Source organism: Uranotaenia lowii, chromosome 1 (genome assembly GCF_029784155.1).
Source record: "Uranotaenia lowii strain MFRU-FL chromosome 1, ASM2978415v1, whole genome shotgun sequence".
Classification (NCBI taxonomy): Eukaryota; Metazoa; Arthropoda; class Insecta; order Diptera; family Culicidae; genus Uranotaenia; species Uranotaenia lowii.
In genome coordinates, this window is record NC_073691.1 from 198,489,987 (window position 1) to 198,510,057 (window position 20,071).

Below are 20,071 nucleotides of genomic sequence, written 5' to 3' on the forward strand. Positions count from 1 at the left end.
GTTATATTGATCTTAGCCCAAGAAACCCCCGATTTCAAATCGCTTAAAGTGGTACGTACCTTTTCGTCTTCCGAACGGCCCCAGAAAGGCAACACCCTTGCCGATAACGTTGTCATCGATGAACTTCATGATCTTCATCGTGTCTTCGGGACGTTTGGCCGTCGCGAAGGCGGCCTTTGGTTTGGCCGGACGCAGCGGAAAATCATCGCCACTCAGCGACAGGCTCTTGGTGCGGCTGGCCTTTTTCAAGCTCATCTTCGCTGAAGCAGTATTGGCTGCAACAACGCCAGGGACACCGCTGGAATGTTGTGCGGCAACACTCCGAGATTCCCCGACCTCCGGATGCTTCTCGTCAGCCAACTTTAATCCGTTTGGGAGCTGAACCGTGGGAAGGGTAATGATCACTTTTTTTTTTTATTTGGAAGATAGAATCACTTTATTAATGGGTCGGCGACACTGAAATACACCACTGGGTCACCAAAGTTACATCTAGGCGACCGAACCCTTGAAGCACTGCCCTCGACAATTGTGAGGATGAATTGATGCACACTTTTCTTCGGATCACTTTTCTTGAGCACCACTTCAGTAGCACTTTTTTCCAGAGAATTGCTAAACTTAGCCTTCGAGAAAACAGACGACACGTGAACTCTCACCACGGGTCAAGAGTGACTATTTTTAGTAGATTTTTTTTGGTTTGCTCTTCCCCAGCCACTGAACCGAGCACTTTCTTCTTGGCTAATGACTGAGTTCTGATAAAAAACAAAGATGGAACGTTTTCACGCACCACCCCAGTTAAAGGACGTTTGGTGGAAATTTTTTCACATTCGAAAACTTTATTTTAAGCCACTTTTACTGACTCGCGTACCTACTAGCATAATAGTTTCTTATCGCACCGTTTCGACGTACTTTATGGTCACCTTTGTGAAATTTCAGTAACGCACACAATCGCAACGGTCGTGCGCTCAACAAAGAAAATTTTATTCAAATACAGCAGAATCTTCCTTTGCTCTGCAAACTACCAACGGGGAAGACACTGTAGGATAAGGATGAATAAGGTTAAGATTTTGGAAAAATAATTAGAATGATATTTTATTCCAAGTAACTTATGATTTAAACAGAATTTGATAAGTTTTCAGTAGCGTGTATTAATCGATGAATTAGTTTGTTGATCGTTTTGTAGAGTTGGAAAATCGAGTAACGGAAAAATTCAGTTTACTAACGAATTTTCAGGGCAACAGATGTGATTGTTGTTCTTTTCGTGATAAATCCGAAGAATCCGACATTGGCGCAGTCGTGACTCCACGGATTCTGTAAGTATATTGTAGAAAGAAAAAAAAACCTTTAGTGGAACATATGAGATAGAAGGAAATGTGAATCTATCCAGTGACTTACAACTAGAAGTGTGAAATGAGAAAAAATTTACTGAATTTGAGAAACATGAAATGAGACAAATTTGAGAACGCCATTTTGTTTACGTGAACTCTGCTAGTGAAATTTATCTAAAAGGACTTTGATGAGAAGGCAAAGTTTCTTATAAGTAATAGTCCAGGGACTTCGATGAGAAGGCGAAGTTCCTGACGAAAATAAAATATTTCAAAACAAAAGAATAAAAAAGGACTTCGATGAGAAGGCGAAGATCCTGTCAATTAATAAGTCAAATAAAGTAATAAGTATGAAAAAAAATATGTATAAATGAAAAAAAATTAAAAAAAAGGACTTCGATGGGAAGGCGAAGATCCAAAACAATTTATTCACAAAAAAAAAAAGAAGAAAAATAAAGGACTTCGATGAGAAGGCGAAGATCCTCTGACAAAGAAATATTGATAGGACTTCGATGGGAAGGCGAAGATCCAAATAAAAAAAAAAAAAAAGAATAGTAATAATCAGAGATTACGAACAAATGGTCTCAAATAGGAAAACGAGAATCTTATATAGTTGAATTACGATATGCATTTAACAATCATACCAAGATCAGAAAGGAGTTGAGAGAATTCATTACAAAAAAAAAAATAAACAAACGGTCAACGATAAAATCTTGAAATAAAAGTCATCAGTGTCTCTGTCGACTGATGATATAACATGATTTTTTTTTAAGAACTTGAGCTAGAGTTGATGTTAGTGGGAAAAATTTTATTGTTGTTGTTCGATTACCATGAACATTAAATTTGTGTTCCTTACAATTGAAAATAATTATTCGAATAAGATGAATGGAATTCTGGAATTTCGATTTTAAAATATACATATAGGGATTTAGTCTGTCAGCCTCAATCTAAATTATTGATGAGTCCTTAAAACTTTGGTTTTGAAATATGATTCATAACACTGATAATGAAATGATAATGAAAACACGTAATCTTCAGTCTGTTTTATGGAGCTTATTGAAATATCAGAATACGAAAAAAAAGAAGGCATCTGAATAATATATCTATTTCTAAATCCTTTAGTTCTGTCGGAAATCTGAACCTATTTAAATTAGGATCAATTATTTAAGATAAATTGATAAACCAAAATATGCAATCTTTATATGAATATATGAATATTGAAATCGAATCGAAAAGAAAAAAAAACCAAGAAAGAAAAATATTTATGAAGGACTCCGATGAGAAGGCGGTGATCCTAGTAAATTCAAATGAATGGACTTCTATGGGAAGGCGAAGCTCCTGAAAAATTGAGTTATTATTAAAAAGAAAACAAGATATTAAAAAAAAACAAGGACTTCGATGGGAAGGCGAAGCCACTGAATAAGAAATTATGAAAAACCAAAAAAATTTGAAAAAAGGACTTTGATGAGAAGGCAAAGATCCTAGTTAATTTAAAAGGAAGGACTTCGATGAGAAGGCAAAGATCCTGTATAAAAAAAAACAAAAAGTTATAATGGAAAAAGATTACGAAAGAAATTAAATAAAATAAACTAGGACTTCGATGAGAAGGCGAAGATTCCTTACATATGATTTCAAAGTATTTCAGCTTACATTACAAAAAATTAAACAAATTGGTCGTTTTACTTTTGCAAGAGAATCATTTTATAACAAATAAGACAATAAAAGTAAAATTAAAACACTCTTTCATAAATTAAATATTTGTCAATTTGTGAAGTTCAATTTTTTTGGTGTTAATCAGATTAATAACAATTAAAAAAAAAAAAAACATTTTTCGATGCGTCGTCCTGATCAAGTTTTTAAATACAAACTCCCTGAAAAGTAATTTGAAACAGTTAAGCAGAATTTTCAATTGAGATGAAAAAAAATCTAAAAAGTGTTAAAAAGAACAATTGTGGAACAGATGAAAAACAAAATCGATTAATAAAAAAAAAATCCTTTGCCTGAAAAAAAAATAAATAAAAGGATAATGAGAATAAGAATGGAATGGAATGGAATAGAGGTTGGAACAAGTTTCTTGAAAAATTCAATTGCATCCACAATTTTAGAAAAAAAAAATCAAAATTAAATAAATACTTTATTGTGAAAGAATTACAAACCGAAATTGAAAAAAAAACTAACTTATAATCCGTATTCATTGAACCGCTTATTCGACAATTTGAGCTTGAAAAACATTGATGTTAATGTTAATAATGATGATGAAAAAATAGAAAAAAAGGGGGTTCTAAAATAAAGAGTCCAATAAAAGCTTGGTGCTTCGATGGGAAGGCAAAGATCTTGGAAAAGAGTTTAAAATTAAAGAATGCGGACGACAATCTTTATATTTTGTGTCTAGAAAAAAGTAATTTTGTATACCAAAAAAGGGACATCTGAGCACTTTTCCCGAATTTTTTTTTTGTAAAATTTAAGGTCAAGATAACATGATTTTCAACATGATGAAAAAATAGAAAAAAAGGGGGTTCTAAAATAAAGAGTCCAATAAAAGCTTGGTGCTTCGATGGGAAGGCAAAGATCTTGGAAAAGAGTTTAAAATTAAAGAATGCGGACGACAATCTTTATATTTTGTGTCTAGAAAAAAGTAATTTTGTATACCAAAAAAGGGACATCTGAGCACTTTTCCCGAATTTTTTTTTGTAAAATTTAAGGTCAAGATAACATGATTTTCCACAAAATTCAAAAATATCCGTTAAAAAAAATGTATTTGTTTGATTCTAAACTTGAAAAAAAAAACGATTGAGAAAAAAACTGCTTGGAAAAAAATCACAATGTACAACTGCGAAACAATCTGGAACCAAAGTTGAATATTTTTTCAGAAATTTCGATAATCGTCAAACTAAAATGAATATGATGATTTTTTTATTGTGAAGGACATCGAGATCATGATCATCTGTTTTAATATTATAACATTAAAAATTTCAAAATTTCGGGATTTTGAAACCATTTTTGGACAATCAAAACCATTCTTTTGTCCAAATTTAAAAAATTCAGAGAAATTCTTACCCCTTTAAATTTAAATCCTTTTGTCAAATACACAGAAAAATAAACATAATTTTACTCAACGAAAAAAAATAATAAAATTGAAAAAAAAAAAGAAAAGAAATTACTTCTTCGCTACGTGAGCTTAGTGCAATCGACAATCTGGATGAGAATTTTAGGCCGACTTGTGAAGAATGGTAGTGGATAATGTCTTTTTATTTGTTTGCTGAAATTATTTTAATGAGTAACGATCAGTTTAATGAGAAAACGAAACAAAAAAAAAAAAAAAGAATATTGTGTGTTAAGAGTAGGAGTGGAGAAGATTGTAGGATAAGGATGAATAAGGTTAAGATTTTGGAAAAATAATTAGAATGATATTTTATTCCAAGTAACTTATGATTTAAACAGAATTTGATAAGTTTTCAGTAGCGTGTATTAATCGATGAATTAGTTTGTTGATCGTTTTGGAGAGTTGGAAAATCGAGTAACGGAAAAATTCAGTTTACTAACGAATTTTCAGGGCAACAGATGTGATTGTTGTTCTTTTCGTGATAAATCCGAAGAATCCGACAGACACCGTCAACTTTATAGCGTCGAATCAAACACAAATTACGCGCGGTTATCTCTTTCAACACCTTTGCTGCCAAACAACAAAAACTCAGAAGAAAATACGAATACGTAGTTGGCTAGAGCAGTAGAGTGCTTAGCTAAAAAAAAACACTAGCAACCAGCACACAGCATCCCTCCTAGCCTGTGGGAGGTACCGCGCGAGCACTATCACAATTGATGTTTTTATTAAGGATGGTAGCCGCCGTTTCTAGTATCCACGGTTGATTAAAATAGTAAAACCAACCGACTGGCTGGGCTGAAGCACAATCCTTCTGAAAGCAGCGAAAATCAACTCCGAAACCACTAGCTAGCTAGAGCAAACGCGTGCTACACCGACCAAGTACGGAACTCGAATGTTTTCGCGATGGCTTCTGTTTGCTTGCCAGAGCTTAGTAGACGGACAGAGTAGACGACGACGACTCTTTAGTTGCTTCTCCTCTCAAAAGTTAGTAGTTGCTGCTTGCTGGCAGCTGTCAGCGGTATAGTAAAAGTGATCCTTTTGTTTGGCTCTTGCGGACGCGTTGATAAACCGAGATAAAAAAAAAAGATGGAAGCAAAACAACCCCTTTTGCATGAGGCACGCTCTCGGAGAAATTTTTAAGGAAGAGAGCAAGCAACCTCTCCTGCGTGAGGAGCGCTCTCGGAGAATTTTTTAAGGATGAGAGTGAGTGTAGCACGGAGAACTCAACACGGAAAATAATCAAAAGGTAAGTTTTACCGAAATAAAAAGGTGAATGCTAGTAATATCCAAAATGGTAACGTTTACCTCAACATTTGCACAGTATTAACGGCGTGTTCGTAAATTGATATTTTCTATCGAAGTGATTATTTCTATCGATGCTGGCGTTCGTAAATTAAACAAACTGTATGCAAAAGCATTGGAAGGTGATTTGACATCTACCAAAAACATCGATGCATCACCCAAATAAATCAGTTTACGAACTTACGACTTACGACTCGTGCTGAAAAAATCCACTGTTGACAACTTGTTGATTGAATTACAATTTTGAGCGTGACTGGTGACCCCAAATCAACCAACTGTGAATTTTTTCGTAGCAGTTTTGATAGGTCAAACAAACAGCAGCAACAGTCTTAATCTGCGCGTCCAAAGACATTCCGTCATTTTCCGCCGGAAAGCAAAATCATAACAAATCACTAGTTTACAGCATTTTTGAAATTAGTAAACTGAAGGTCATTTTTAATGTAAAATCGGGCGCTGAATCCGAAAATGAAATTCAAAAAAATTTCTCAGTAGAACCGTTTTTGAGTTATGCTCCAGATATGAAATTTTGGAAAAATAAAAAAAGTTCTTGTACTTAGATGGACATACCTCGGACGGCATAACAGTAATTTGAAATCCCTCTTTTGCATATTGAAGGTGAATAAATTTTCTATCGATCATCTGAACATTGTTTTTGCGTATGATCAACAGTATTGTTGATATTAGTGACTTTATGATAGAAAAAATTATAAAAAAACGCATTTTTTTTAGAGAAAAATTTGTTTCAGCGAAAGTTTTAGACTCGATGGTAACATTTAAAAAATCTGATTTTCTTCTGCGCCTGAATGTTAATTTAAAACAAAGATTTCAAGTGCTTTTTTATCAAAATCAGTTGAAAATTGAAGAATTTATGGTTACTTTACCATAACACTATTTTTTGTAGTTTGTAATAATTTAACAAACCGCAGTACACTTATCATAGTATAGGAAAAATGAAACATGATAAATCTCACTCGCTCCAAGTCAAAATTATTTATTAGCTTACCGAAAGGTGACATGCCAAATATCAGGAAGATCTGACCATAGGGAGGGGTTGCTTGAGTCTCAAACGTGAATAAAATTTTAAGGTATTTTGCCCGGGAGGAAGGAAAATACCGGTTTTTCATCAATAACTTTTTTCATCACAAGCCGATTGTTTTTGATGGTTGATTTTATTAAAGCCTAGGTTGAGACAAATATTTCACCCGAAGACTGTAACTCGATTGGGTTTGAAACAGGAAAGTTATTGTGGTTCCAAGATTGTATTTTGGTCGAAAATTCTCGTATAAAACGCAATGCGTAAAAAGTACTCATTGAGTGTTGGACAAAATTTGCGGCCTTGCAATAACAATAACAATTGCAATAACTTTTTTACTTCAAGTCCAATCGTGTTGCAGTCTTCGGGTGAAATATTTGTCTCAACTTAGGCTTTAAGAAAATCAACCATCAAAAACAATCGGCTTGTGATGAAATAAGTTATTGATGAAACGGTTCTACTGAGATTTTTTTGAATTTCATTTTCGGATTCAGCGCCCGATTTAACTTTAAAAATGACCTTCAGTTTACTAGGTTCAAAATGCTGTAAACTAGTGTCCCCCAGAGACGCGAACCGCATAAAATATTAGGTAGTCCTATTTCTTTATTGATGTTTTTTTTTAATAAATGTTAATTCATTGTAAACAGTTTTTTTTGGTAAGACTCATAATACCTGAACATTTAATAAAAATTGCAAATCCTAAATTAAAAATCTTAAATTTTACATCGCTGTGTATTTTTAAACTACAATAAGCTGTTTCGTTTTCATGCATCGTTTTTTGTCTAACTTTTCACGCTTCAATGTAACGATGATGCAATTTTAGATTAAAAATGTTGTTCCGTTTTCGTGCATGTAGGATAATGTACTAGAAATAGAGTTAGTAAAATTAGAAATAATAAATTAAAATTTAATGCAATATTTGAACGTTGGTAACCCTATGCATTTTAGGTCTGAAACTCATAGCAACGCGAACACGCGTTCTGGTAAGAAGTAAAGAAAAAGAAAAATCTACTCGCGTTTTCCTCTGCCCACCCGAGTGTTTTAAACGTGACGCGCGGGTATCACTCGCTATAAATAAAGCAACCCGGTCGCTTAAGAGGTCATTCTGAAATCGAAGCTCTTATGAGCAACAAGTAGTGGTTGTGCTTGAAGATCCACTGAAAAGTCAGCATCGAAGGTCCGCATCAAAGGTTCGCATCAAAGGTCCGCATCAAGGGTCCGCATCAAGGGTCCGCATCAAAGGTCCGCATCAAGGGTCCGCATGAAAGGTCCGCATGAAAGGTCCGCATCAAGGGTCCGCATCAAAGGTCCGCATCAAGGGTCCGCATCAAAGGTCCGCATCAAGGGTCCGCATCAAAGATCCGCATCAAGGGTCAGCATCAAAGGTTCGCATCAAAAGTCCGCATCAAAGGTCCACACCAAGGGTCCGCATGAAAGGTCCGCATCAAGGGTCAGCATCAAGGGTCCGCATCAAAGGTTCGCGACGTGGGTCGACAAAACAAGCCGCAAATCACGACAATGGCGCAGTCGGTAGCAGCTGTAAGAAAACAAAGCCACATAGGAGAAAGCCAAAACTTTGATTAAAAGTTTATTTGGTGAATCTCCCAAGAAGAGGGTTTCCTTGAGGAATTATTAAGTTAAAGAGTCTTAAAATTAATAAACTTCGATAGAAATGGCGAAGAAATAAATCAAATGAAAATATGATTTCAACGATTTGATGACAAGTTCGATTGGTTCTAAGGTACTCTGATAGTAAAGGCAGAGGTATTAATTCAATACTCTGATGGAATGCAGAGTTATTTGGAAGATAAATCTGGAATTCATTGGTACTCTGATAGGAAAGGCAGAGATACTAATTCAATACTCTGATGGGAAAGGCAGAGTTTATTTGAAAATAAATCCATAGTTAATTGGTACTCCGTTAGTGAAGGCAGATATATTTATTCAATACTCTGATGAAAAAGGCAGACTTTGAAAAAAAAAATCTAAAATTTTGGTACTCTGATACTCTGATTGGAAAGGCAGAGGAATCAAGAAAGTAAATTTAATATTATCGGATAGGAAAAACATCTGATTATAAAAGCACTGACTCCGACAGAACAAAAATACACACAAATCCAAAAAGACGCATTGGCAATGGTCTGGGATCTAGAACGATTTTCTATGTATCTACTGAATATAAGATTTGAATCCGCATAGACGCCGAATCAAATGAATTCATATTCGGAGGGCAACATCGAATAGGGAAAAGGGCAGTTTCACGGGCAGAAGCTTGGGCGTTACGATTGTAACCATTCAACTTCCAAGTGGCTCACATACCAGGAGAAATGAACATTGCAGACGCACTTTCTCGTCTGGTAAACGAAACGCATGAGACCGAGCCATTCGATGATGCTTCGGAGAAACATCTACTGTTTTTCCTGGACACAGGATCAATTGAGCTTACTTGGGAGGAAATAGAAAAACAAACTGAGCAAGATGTGGAATTAGACGAACTCAAATCAGCTATCAAAATAAATCATTGGGACAGAAAACTTAAAAGATATGAATCAGAATCAAAGCATTTGAAGATTCTTGGAACGTGAGTTTTTCACTCAGATCGACTTATTTTACCGATTGCACTGCGAGATAAGGCACTTCAATCAGCACTCCAAGGGCATACAGGGGCATCATCAATGAAAAAAAAATAGTGCGAAACTATTTCTGGTGGCCAGGAATGGCGAAACAAGTAGAAGAGTTTGTTAAAAGACGCGAGACTTGTTTTCGTCTGTCGAACAAAAAAAAAAAAAAAAAATCAACCAATCCCATTGACTAACCATGAGTTACCCAAAGGACTCTGGGAAATCCTTCAAATAGATTTTTTTTAAATTTAACAACTGTGGTTCAGGAGAATTTCTAGTTGTTGTGGATACATATTCAAGATATCTGCATGTGGTTGAAATGAAATTAACTGACGTCGATAGTACAAACGAAGCACTTAATCGAATTTTTCTGACATGGGGATATCCCTTGGCACTCCGCAGTGACAATGGGCCACCATTTCAGAGTGAAAAGTCTTGTAAGACATAGGAAAATAGAGGAGTAAGAATGCGAAAATCTATTCCATTATGTGCTCAGTCCAACGGAGCAGTTGAGCGACAAAACAAAGAGTTAAAGTATGATTAAATGCTAGCAAAAATTGATAAGGTAAATTGGAAAAAGGCATTAGATAAATATGTCCACGTGCACAACAAAGTTCGACCCCTTTCACGCTTCGGGTTACGCCTTTTGAATTATTGGTTGGATAGAAATACAAGGGAACATTCCCATTTTTATGGGAAGCAAGATCAACAGAGCAATTGGACCGAACAGATGTGCGAGAAAAGATGTTTCATCAAAACTCGAGAGCAAAAGATATGCAAATGCCATAAGGAACTCAGAACTATCAGATATTGTTGTAGGAGACAAAGTACTTTTGGCCAATAACAATAAATCGAAAGGAGACCCAACATTTTCAAAAGAACGTTACACTGTTCTGACAAGAGATGGAGAAAAGGTTGTAATACAAAGCGAAAGAGGAGTTACATATGCAAGAAAAGTTGATGACATCAAAAGGGTTCCTAATACAATTCAAGAAGTGGAAACTCAAACTTGTGAAAATAGCCCGGAAATTGAAATGTTAGAGCAAAGAGAACGACCAAAACGAATAACAAAATACCATCACGTGGTTATATTCAATGTATTTGATTAAAGAGTACAGTAGTGAAGTATTGTAGGATAATGTACTAGAAATAGAGTTAGTAAAATTAGAAATAATAAATTAAAATTTAATGCAATATTTGAACGTTGGTAACCCTATGCATTTTAGGTCTGAAACTCATAGCAACGCGAACACGCGTTCTGGTAAGAAGTAAAGAAAAAGAAAAATCTACTCGCGTTTTCCTCTGCCCACCCGAGTGTTTTAAACGTGACGCGCGGGTATCACTCGCTATAAATAAAGCAACCCGGTCGCTTAAGAGGTCATTCTGAAATCGAAGCTCTTATGAGCAACAAGTAGTGGTTGTGCTTGAAGATCCACTGAAAAGTCAGCATCGAAGGTCCGCATCAAAGGTTCGCATCAAAGGTCCGCATCAAGGGTCCGCATCAAGGGTCCGCATCAAAGGTCCGCATCAAGGGTCCGCATGAAAGGTCCGCATGAAAGGTCCGCATCAAGGGTCCGCATCAAAGGTCCGCATCAAGGGTCCGCATCAAAGGTCCGCATCAAGGGTCCGCATCAAAGATCCGCATCAAGGGTCAGCATCAAAGGTTCGCATCAAAAGTCCGCATCAAAGGTCCACACCAAGGGTCCGCATGAAAGGTCCGCATCAAGGGTCAGCATCAAGGGTCCGCATCAAAGGTTCGCGACGTGGGTCGACAAAACAAGCCGCAAATCACGACAATGGCGCAGTCGGTAGCAGCTGTAAGAAAACAAAGCCACATAGGAGAAAGCCAAAACTTTGATTAAAAGTTTATTTGGTGAATCTCCCAAGAAGAGGGTTTCCTTGAGGAATTATTAAGTTAAAGAGTCTTAAAATTAATAAACTTCGATAGAAATGGCGAAGAAATAAATCAAATGAAAATATGATTTCAACGATTTGATGACAAGTTCGATTGGTTCTAAGGTACTCTGATAGTAAAGGCAGAGGTATTAATTCAATACTCTGATGGAATGCAGAGTTATTTGGAAGATAAATCTGGAATTCATTGGTACTCTGATAGGAAAGGCAGAGATACTAATTCAATACTCTGATGGGAAAGGCAGAGTTTATTTGAAAATAAATCCATAGTTAATTGGTACTCCGTTAGTGAAGGCAGATATATTTATTCAATACTCTGATGAAAAAGGCAGACTTTGAAAAAAAAATCTAAAATTTTGGTACTCTGATACTCTGATTGGAAAGGCAGAGGAATCAAGAAAGTAAATTTAATATTATCGGATAGGAAAAACATCTGATTATAAAAGCACTGACTCCGACAGAACAAAAATACACACAAATCCAAAAAGACGCATTGGCAATGGTCTGGGATCTAGAACGATTTTCTATGTATCTACTGAATATAAGATTTGAATCCGCATAGACGCCGAATCAAATGAATTCATATTCGGAGGGCAACATCGAATAGGGAAAAGGGCAGTTTCACGGGCAGAAGCTTGGGCGTTACGATTGTAACCATTCAACTTCCAAGTGGCTCACATACCAGGAGAAATGAACATTGCAGACGCACTTTCTCGTCTGGTAAACGAAACGCATGAGACCGAGCCATTCGATGATGCTTCGGAGAAACATCTACTGTTTTTCCTGGACACAGGATCAATTGAGCTTACTTGGGAGGAAATAGAAAAACAAACTGAGCAAGATGTGGAATTAGACGAACTCAAATCAGCTATCAAAATAAATCATTGGGACAGAAAACTTAAAAGATATGAATCAGAATCAAAGCATTTGAAGATTCTTGGAACGTGAGTTTTTCACTCAGATCGACTTATTTTACCGATTGCACTGCGAGATAAGGCACTTCAATCAGCACTCCAAGGGCATACAGGGGCATCATCAATGAAAAAAAAATAGTGCGAAACTATTTCTGGTGGCCAGGAATGGCGAAACAAGTAGAAGAGTTTGTTAAAAGACGCGAGACTTGTTTTCGTCTGTCGAACAAAAAAAAAAAAAAAATCAACCAATCCCATTGACTAACCATGAGTTACCCAAAGGACTCTGGGAAATCCTTCAAATAGATTTTTTTTAAATTTAACAACTGTGGTTCAGGAGAATTTCTAGTTGTTGTGGATACATATTCAAGATATCTGCATGTGGTTGAAATGAAATTAACTGACGTCGATAGTACAAACGAAGCACTTAATCGAATTTTTCTGACATGGGGATATCCCTTGGCACTCCGCAGTGACAATGGGCCACCATTTCAGAGTGAAAAGTCTTGTAAGACATAGGAAAATAGAGGAGTAAGAATGCGAAAATCTATTCCATTATGTGCTCAGTCCAACGGAGCAGTTGAGCGACAAAACAAAGAGTTAAAGTATGATTAAATGCTAGCAAAAATTGATAAGGTAAATTGGAAAAAGGCATTAGATAAATATGTCCACGTGCACAACAAAGTTCGACCCCTTTCACGCTTCGGGTTACGCCTTTTGAATTATTGGTTGGATAGAAATACAAGGGAACATTCCCATTTTTATGGGAAGCAAGATCAACAGAGCAATTGGACCGAACAGATGTGCGAGAAAAGATGTTTCATCAAAACTCGAGAGCAAAAGATATGCAAATGCCATAAGGAACTCAGAACTATCAGATATTGTTGTAGGAGACAAAGTACTTTTGGCCAATAACAATAAATCGAAAGGAGACCCAACATTTTCAAAAGAACGTTACACTGTTCTGACAAGAGATGGAGAAAAGGTTGTAATACAAAGCGAAAGAGGAGTTACATATGCAAGAAAAGTTGATGACATCAAAAGGGTTCCTAATACAATTCAAGAAGTGGAAACTCAAACTTGTGAAAATAGCCCGGAAATTGAAATGTTAGAGCAAAGAGAACGACCAAAACGAATAACAAAATACCATCACGTGGTTATATTCAATGTATTTGATTAAAGAGTACAGTAGTGAAGTATTGTAGGATAATGTACTAGAAATAGAGTTAGTAAAATTAGAAATAATAAATTAAAATTTAATGCAATATTTGAACGTTGGTAACCCTATGCATTTTAGGTCTGAAACTCATAGCAACGCGAACACGCGTTCTGGTAAGAAGTAAAGAAAAAGAAAAATCTACTCGCGTTTTCCTCTGCCCACCCGAGTGTTTTAAACGTGACGCGCGGGTATCACTCGCTATAAATAAAGCAACCCGGTCGCTTAAGAGGTCATTCTGAAATCGAAGCTCTTATGAGCAACAAGTAGTGGTTGTGCTTGAAGATCCACTGAAAAGTCAGCATCGAAGGTCCGCATCAAAGGTTCGCATCAAAGGTCCGCATCAAGGGTCCGCATCAAGGGTCCGCATCAAAGGTCCGCATCAAGGGTCCGCATGAAAGGTCCGCATGAAAGGTCCGCATCAAGGGTCCGCATCAAAGGTCCGCATCAAGGGTCCGCATCAAAGGTCCGCATCAAGGGTCCGCATCAAAGATCCGCATCAAGGGTCAGCATCAAAGGTTCGCATCAAAAGTCCGCATCAAAGGTCCACACCAAGGGTCCGCATGAAAGGTCCGCATCAAGGGTCAGCATCAAGGGTCCGCATCAAAGGTTCGCGACGTGGGTCGACAAAACAAGCCGCAAATCACGACAGTGCATCGTTTTCAATTTAAAATAACATGTTTTTTTTTTGTTGCCCACGTGTTACAATTCAAGCACATAACACTGTCCAATGGAGAACGTTCGCTCTCGATTCCCCTTATTCTCAGCTGCTCATTTTTTTGCTTCACACGCTCCCAAAACTGGCCAAAGATGTTCTCGTGAGTGCCCGATTGTTTTGGTCTCTTTTTGTCGTCGTTCTCTGTTTACCATCGCATGCTCTTTCGGTCGAGAATCTCGTGCGTTTTTTTGGGTTTTGTTTATTTCGCGACGCATTTGACCCAATTTCCTCATGCGTAATTTCGCCACCCACGCTAGAAGTCACGTGCGGCGTAGCAGTACCATGTCTGTGACGCCCGTTACTGGAGCCTACTCCAGCCAGGATAACGACATTCCTTCAGTTCGTGTTCTGTTTCCGTTACCAGTTCTGTTCCTTTTACTTTAGACGAACGTTGAACGTTTCAACCGGTTTACGATTTCAATTTTCATAGAAGTACAACCAATTTGTGCTTTTGAAATCAATTCAAACTGATAGGAATTTTTAACATTGTATTTTACGACATTGTATGGGTTGTAAAGGTCAATCTTAATATATTATACGTTATACTGACACGAGAAAATGTAGCCTTTACAAAGCTCGTCGATTTATACCCAATGATATTTTTGAGCGAACTAAAATCATGTAGTTGAGAATTTTATTTTAGTGACACTGTCTAAATATTGCTATTTTTTTTTTCAGATCCAACTGGGTTGAGATAGATAAGTATGAACGTAATGAACTTATTAATTGCTGCAGTCGGAACGTTTGTTCATTTGCTCACGAAATGTTTTGGCAGTTATTTCTACTAGCTCTGTCGACCCTTGTCGAATTGCCAAGGTTTACCGAATCTACGAAGATGGAAGTGGAGCTGGATCGTTTCGAGCAAACCATAGGGTTCCAGCTAATCAACGCCAGCTCAGTTCGGGTTCGGAAGTTTAACCGGACCGTATACGTGCTCGACGGAACAGCCGAGGTGTTCCAGGACCTGGGAGACGATTACGATGTTCAACTCCGGGCAGCTTACAGTACCATGGGAAACCAACAGTTCAACGAGTACCCTATGAAAATCGGCCGGCAGGGCATGTGCAAGGGATTGAACGGGCCATATAAGGAGTATCAATCGCTGTTTCTCAACTGGACCAACTTGCCAGCCATCGGGAATGATTGGTATTGTCCGTTAAAAAAAATGATCATTGAGGTGAGGAACTGGGCGCCGAAAGCTAGTTGGGTTCCTGATGTGGTGCCAGTGGGTTATTGGAAGATAACGTGTGACATCTTTGGCCCCAACAAAGAGCTGGCCTATCAGGTGTCCGCCTATATGAGAATTAAACCAAAAATGTTCTAAATGGAGCCTGTATTGTTATTGGAAGGTTAAAAATTATGCTACTTTTTGAGGAATGAATCACCCTAAAAGGCTGAAAATCATGAAAAAAATTATGCTACTTTTCCAATTTGAAGATATACAGATTCATTACCAACATGAACTAGATTGTATAAAAATAATTGATAAAGTGAAAACTTAAAATCTGGATTATAATGATTGAAGAAAAATAACAAGATGCGTTCCAATTTAAAACAATAAAATTTTAATATAATAATAATAATTTTAATGATCTGACAATTTAATTTTTTTTTCTTTATATTTTATTTGAAAATTTGATAAAAGTTCAACGTGCTATTTTATGATTTCCTTTGAAAAATAACAGAGTTGTGAAGCTTTGAAATATGGTTACATTTTATTTACAAAAAAAAATTAAAAACAAAAGACGGATAAATTTATATGTTTAGATGTTTCGAAACGTTGTTCATATTTCCAATGCAAGACTCGGATTACTGTTAATATTCCGATGAAAGACTGGAATTGTTTTGGTTTTTTCGATGGAAGACTTGGATCAATTTAATTATCCCGATGGAAGACTCGGTTTTGGATTCGATATTCCGATGAAAGACTTGGATGAGTTTTGATATCACGATGATTGTTTTAGTTATACTGATGAAAGTCTCATATATGTTCAGAACTCTCGATTCATTGGAAAATCTATCTCTGATGATAGATTCGGAAAATTAAGTATGGGAATTTATGGTTCAAAGAGAGATTTGAACGACAAATGTGATCAACATGTCGATTGATATTCAGATGAAAGACTCTCAATCAGAATATTGAGATGCTGAATCAATGAAGAATTTGGGAATATGAAATATGGGAACTTATTTTTCCAAGTATTTTCGAATAATTATAACTGATAAATATCAGATGAAAGACTGAGAAGAATTCAGATGAAACACTTTGAAAATTAAGATGAGAATTGTATCGATACAAAATTCTAATCATAAAACATTGATATTTCGTTTAGTATTCATATTCATACGGAAGACTCTGAATGAATATTAAGATGATGAATCTGCGTCTCCGGTGGAAGTCTCAGAAAAGAAAGAGAGTTTTGGTCATATTTGAAATAATTCAGATAAAAAAAACTGACCTATATAGGATATAGAGATAATGCCTCACTAAAGATTCTTGTTTCGATGAAAGACTCAAAAATTTTAAGATATGATTTTATGGTTCGATGAGTAATTTCAAACACAAATTGATAAATATTTCGGCTTATGAAAAATAAATACCGAATTCTGCTAACGAATCTTGGAGATAATAGTCGCGTTTAAAATCAAAAAACGAAACAAGGAGAAGAGAAAAGAAAATCAAATAACAGGAGGGAAAACAGAGTAACAAAAATCATAAAACGAAAACATGCGATGAAAAAAAAAGAAAGTTGAAAAATTAAAAGTACAAAACAAATAAAAAAAAACACATGAAAAAGAGTAGACACGACAAAAGATAAGTAAAAAATAAAATAAAAAAGAATGAAAAAAGAAGTCCAAAAATAGTAGTGAAAACATGCGATAAGCATAGCATAGCATAGCATAGCATAGGGTGACTGACTACACACATCTTGCATTGGCTGATACACGAGGTACAACTAAAGATCAATCCCGACACGAGATGCCAAAACAAGTATCTGGACTCAATACTCGTTTCAAGTGCTGATATTGAGTATTAGTGTGGTACCAAAATGCACACCGCGGCAAGTCAATGTAATCATAGAAGGGATGGTCTGAAACAGCTAAATAAACTTTTCAGGTGCAGAGAACTCATACGACCCTATATACAGATGCTGTTTTCAGACAGGAGAGGGGAGGATTTTTTTTATGTTTACGGGAAATCCTATTTGGCAAATAGTATTGATGAAAAGTAATGTCATGATTTACAAATAAATACAAAACTTAACAAATAAAAATAAATACAAAAACAATGGAACGAGCTCACCGATTTTGTTATGTACTCAGGCTTCATTGGCGCCTATCTGAAATGTGGAACCTACTGACCACCTTTCGAAAAACTAAGGCCAATCCACGCACATTGAATAACAAATTTTCACTATTTTCAAATAAATTAGCTCGGGTACTTTTCACACCTTGAACTTTTGCTTGGTATCAACGATCCACCTACCGCGGCCCTTCCTGGCCAATGGCATTACGGTTGCACTCCGTGATTAGTTCCTAAAATCAGGAGAGCCCTTTTTTCTCCCTTTTCGATGTTTCCATTTGTGTGCTGTCTTCAACTGGGGTATTTTGCCCCGAAAAAAAAACGATTTACACTTGATTTTCAATGATTTTCGAATCTTTTTCACAAGCTCGAAATGAAGAGCTCGAAAAAAACACGTCAGTTTCTTGTCACAGACTACTTAGATCTAATAGTAGTGAAAACATGCGATAAAAAATAAAAAGAAGAGAAGGGAAAAGTTAAAAGAAAAGCTTTTTTGAAAAGCGATTAAAGAGCTAAGAGAAAAGTGATAAAAATAATTAAGAAGTGAAATAGCATCGTAGTTCTAACAAAAAACATATTTCTCTGTGTGGAAAGTTTCAGTAGGGGAGAATGAGGATACTTGATCCCTGGGGATACTTGATTCCTTAGCTATATCTCGAAACTGGAATGTCTTACAAAGATCAAATGTTCTAGAAAAATGTGCCAAAATGAGCAAAATAACAATGCTTGCAGTTGAAAAAATTTTAACAAAATAATTGCTTGAGTAATTGAACTTTGTTTGAAAAATTTCACAAAATGTAACTTGAAGATCTTTTTTCATAACTTTAAAATGTTCCTTACATGGGAAAATTATGAAAAAAATATTTGTTCCAATGTATCAATCGTTCGAGCGTAAAATGAACTTCATAATTCCATATTTTCAAAGCAATGGAAAACTCTCAACTTTTTTCAGAAAAAGTTTTCTAAAATGTTGATTATGGGTACAATTGATCCCCTAGAGTTGAGTACAATTGATCCCCCTTCCAAACGGCATATTCTTCTTCTGAATTGATCGTGATGATTGCTGATTACGGAATTACTAATATTTATCAAAAACTAATATTCATCAAACAATTGTCTGAAGAAAAGAGCAAAAATATTTAATTTTCTCTTAATTATAAAAAAGCGCCTTTAAGTATGCAATGTTATTAGCGTTGAGACAAAGTTATAGAATGTTCTTCTTATGTCTGCTATAAATTGTGAAATGAGAACAAACATGACCAAAATAGTCAATTAACATTCTATCTTGGGGTTTTGTTTGATTTTTATACAAGGATTAGGGCTTCCTGAATAAAAGATCAAGTCTCCTTCAATAGGGGATCAAGTCTCCCCTAACTTCAGGAAAATCGCAATTTTTTTACTCCCACGAAAATGCTTCGAGTTCATCAACGGGTACAAGTATCGTTCTAATTTTTGGAGCATAGAAACTTGAAGTTACAAGCTGTCAGAAAATGTAAAAAACGGCGAGTTGCTAAATTTTTCCAAAAAAATATGGTGAAAATAGGAAAAGGGGATCAAGTATCCCCACTCTCCCCTATACATTTAATCGAACTAAGCTTTTGTAGGGTGAATACAAGGGGAAGTTGTTCAAATAACGGAAGAGAGGACAGAGTATAGAAATGAATCAACAAGTGCAAACTGTGATAAAAAATAAGCAGAAAAATAAAAATTAAAAGTACAAAACAAATAAAAAAAGAAACAGATAAAGACCGAACAGAAAAGTGAATAAAAGGATTGAGAAGTGGAAACGAAAGAAAACAAATAAGAAAAAAAGAAAAGCAACATGAAAGAAAGTTTGAGACACGATGAAATAGTTTTAAAAATAATAAAGAAGATGAAAATATGTGAAGAAAAAAAAAGAAAAGTAAAAAAAGAGAGTAAGAAAACGGGTAAAACAGCGAAAATATATGTAATAAAAGTAAAAATATGCGAAGAAAATAAAAATAAGAGACGGGAAAACTTTAAAGACAAGTTTCTAAGAAAAACGGGGTAAACCTTCATTCCGCCAGTAATAGGACGAAACTTAACGAAAGCGCAACGAAGAAAAAGATAGCCGATTAAAGGTCAGACTTTTAAAGAAACATGAGATTAACGACCGCGCCTTTCGGAAGTGATAAGAATTTCGGAAACTTGTATCCGAATATTAAAGTAAAAAGTGCGACACTCCTCATCCTCAAACTTTTTACTTGTTCCTCAAAATAGACCATTGATATTATCGTTGGTGTAATATTTCGTCAATGGTTGATAATTTTTAGTAATTTTTCTTTGTTTTTATCATGGTCTAGACTAAACTATTTTTTTTTCTTGGTCTTTTATGTTTGTAATTATTGCATATTTGAAACTTTCATCATTTTGCATAATTTTTTGTTGTTTTTTTTTTCTCATTATAGTCTTTTTTATCAAATTTATTAAATTTTTATAATTTTTGAGTAGCTTATGATGAATGGTTGTTATATTTTATTAACATTTGAAAACGTTAAAACATATTTTAAACAGTCTAGATTAAATGTTTGTCTAAATATGTAAAACTTATTCTGTAAAAACGGAAATCCGAGATACTGGTGTTTCGAAAACCGTTCGATATTGGC

At 35.6% G+C, this 20,071-nt stretch overlaps 2 protein-coding genes across 10 annotated transcripts in view; one reads left to right on the forward strand and one right to left on the reverse strand.

The window, feature by feature from the left end:
- Positions 1 to 5,318, reverse strand: part of LOC129743183 (uncharacterized) — a 113,375-nt gene extending 108,057 nt beyond the window's left edge. For 6 of the 9 annotated variants that reach the window (XM_055735181.1, XM_055735156.1, XM_055735191.1 and 3 more), the window contains exons 1-3: positions 4,866 to 5,318; positions 1,221 to 1,308; positions 60 to 1,033 (exon numbers count right to left, since the gene is read on the reverse strand). In XM_055735181.1, the coding sequence (XP_055591156.1) occupies positions 60 to 255 (196 nt within the window). In that variant the 5' untranslated portion in view covers positions 256 to 1,033; positions 1,221 to 1,308; positions 4,866 to 5,318. The remainder of the gene's footprint in view (positions 1 to 59; positions 1,034 to 1,220; positions 1,309 to 4,865) is intronic. The other 3 variants (XM_055735174.1, XM_055735163.1, XM_055735168.1) reach the window with 3 other exon arrangements.
- A 236-nt stretch (positions 5,319 to 5,554) lies between these two features.
- On the forward strand, positions 5,555 to 15,507 carry LOC129739616 (uncharacterized). Its single transcript, XM_055731096.1, has 2 exons — positions 5,555 to 5,671; positions 14,819 to 15,507. Exon 2 carries the CDS (start codon positions 14,904 to 14,906, stop codon positions 15,462 to 15,464), a length of 561 nt encoding a protein of 186 aa, XP_055587071.1. The 5' UTR covers positions 5,555 to 5,671; positions 14,819 to 14,903; the 3' UTR covers positions 15,465 to 15,507.
- The last annotated feature ends 4,564 nt before the right edge of the window (positions 15,508 to 20,071 follow it).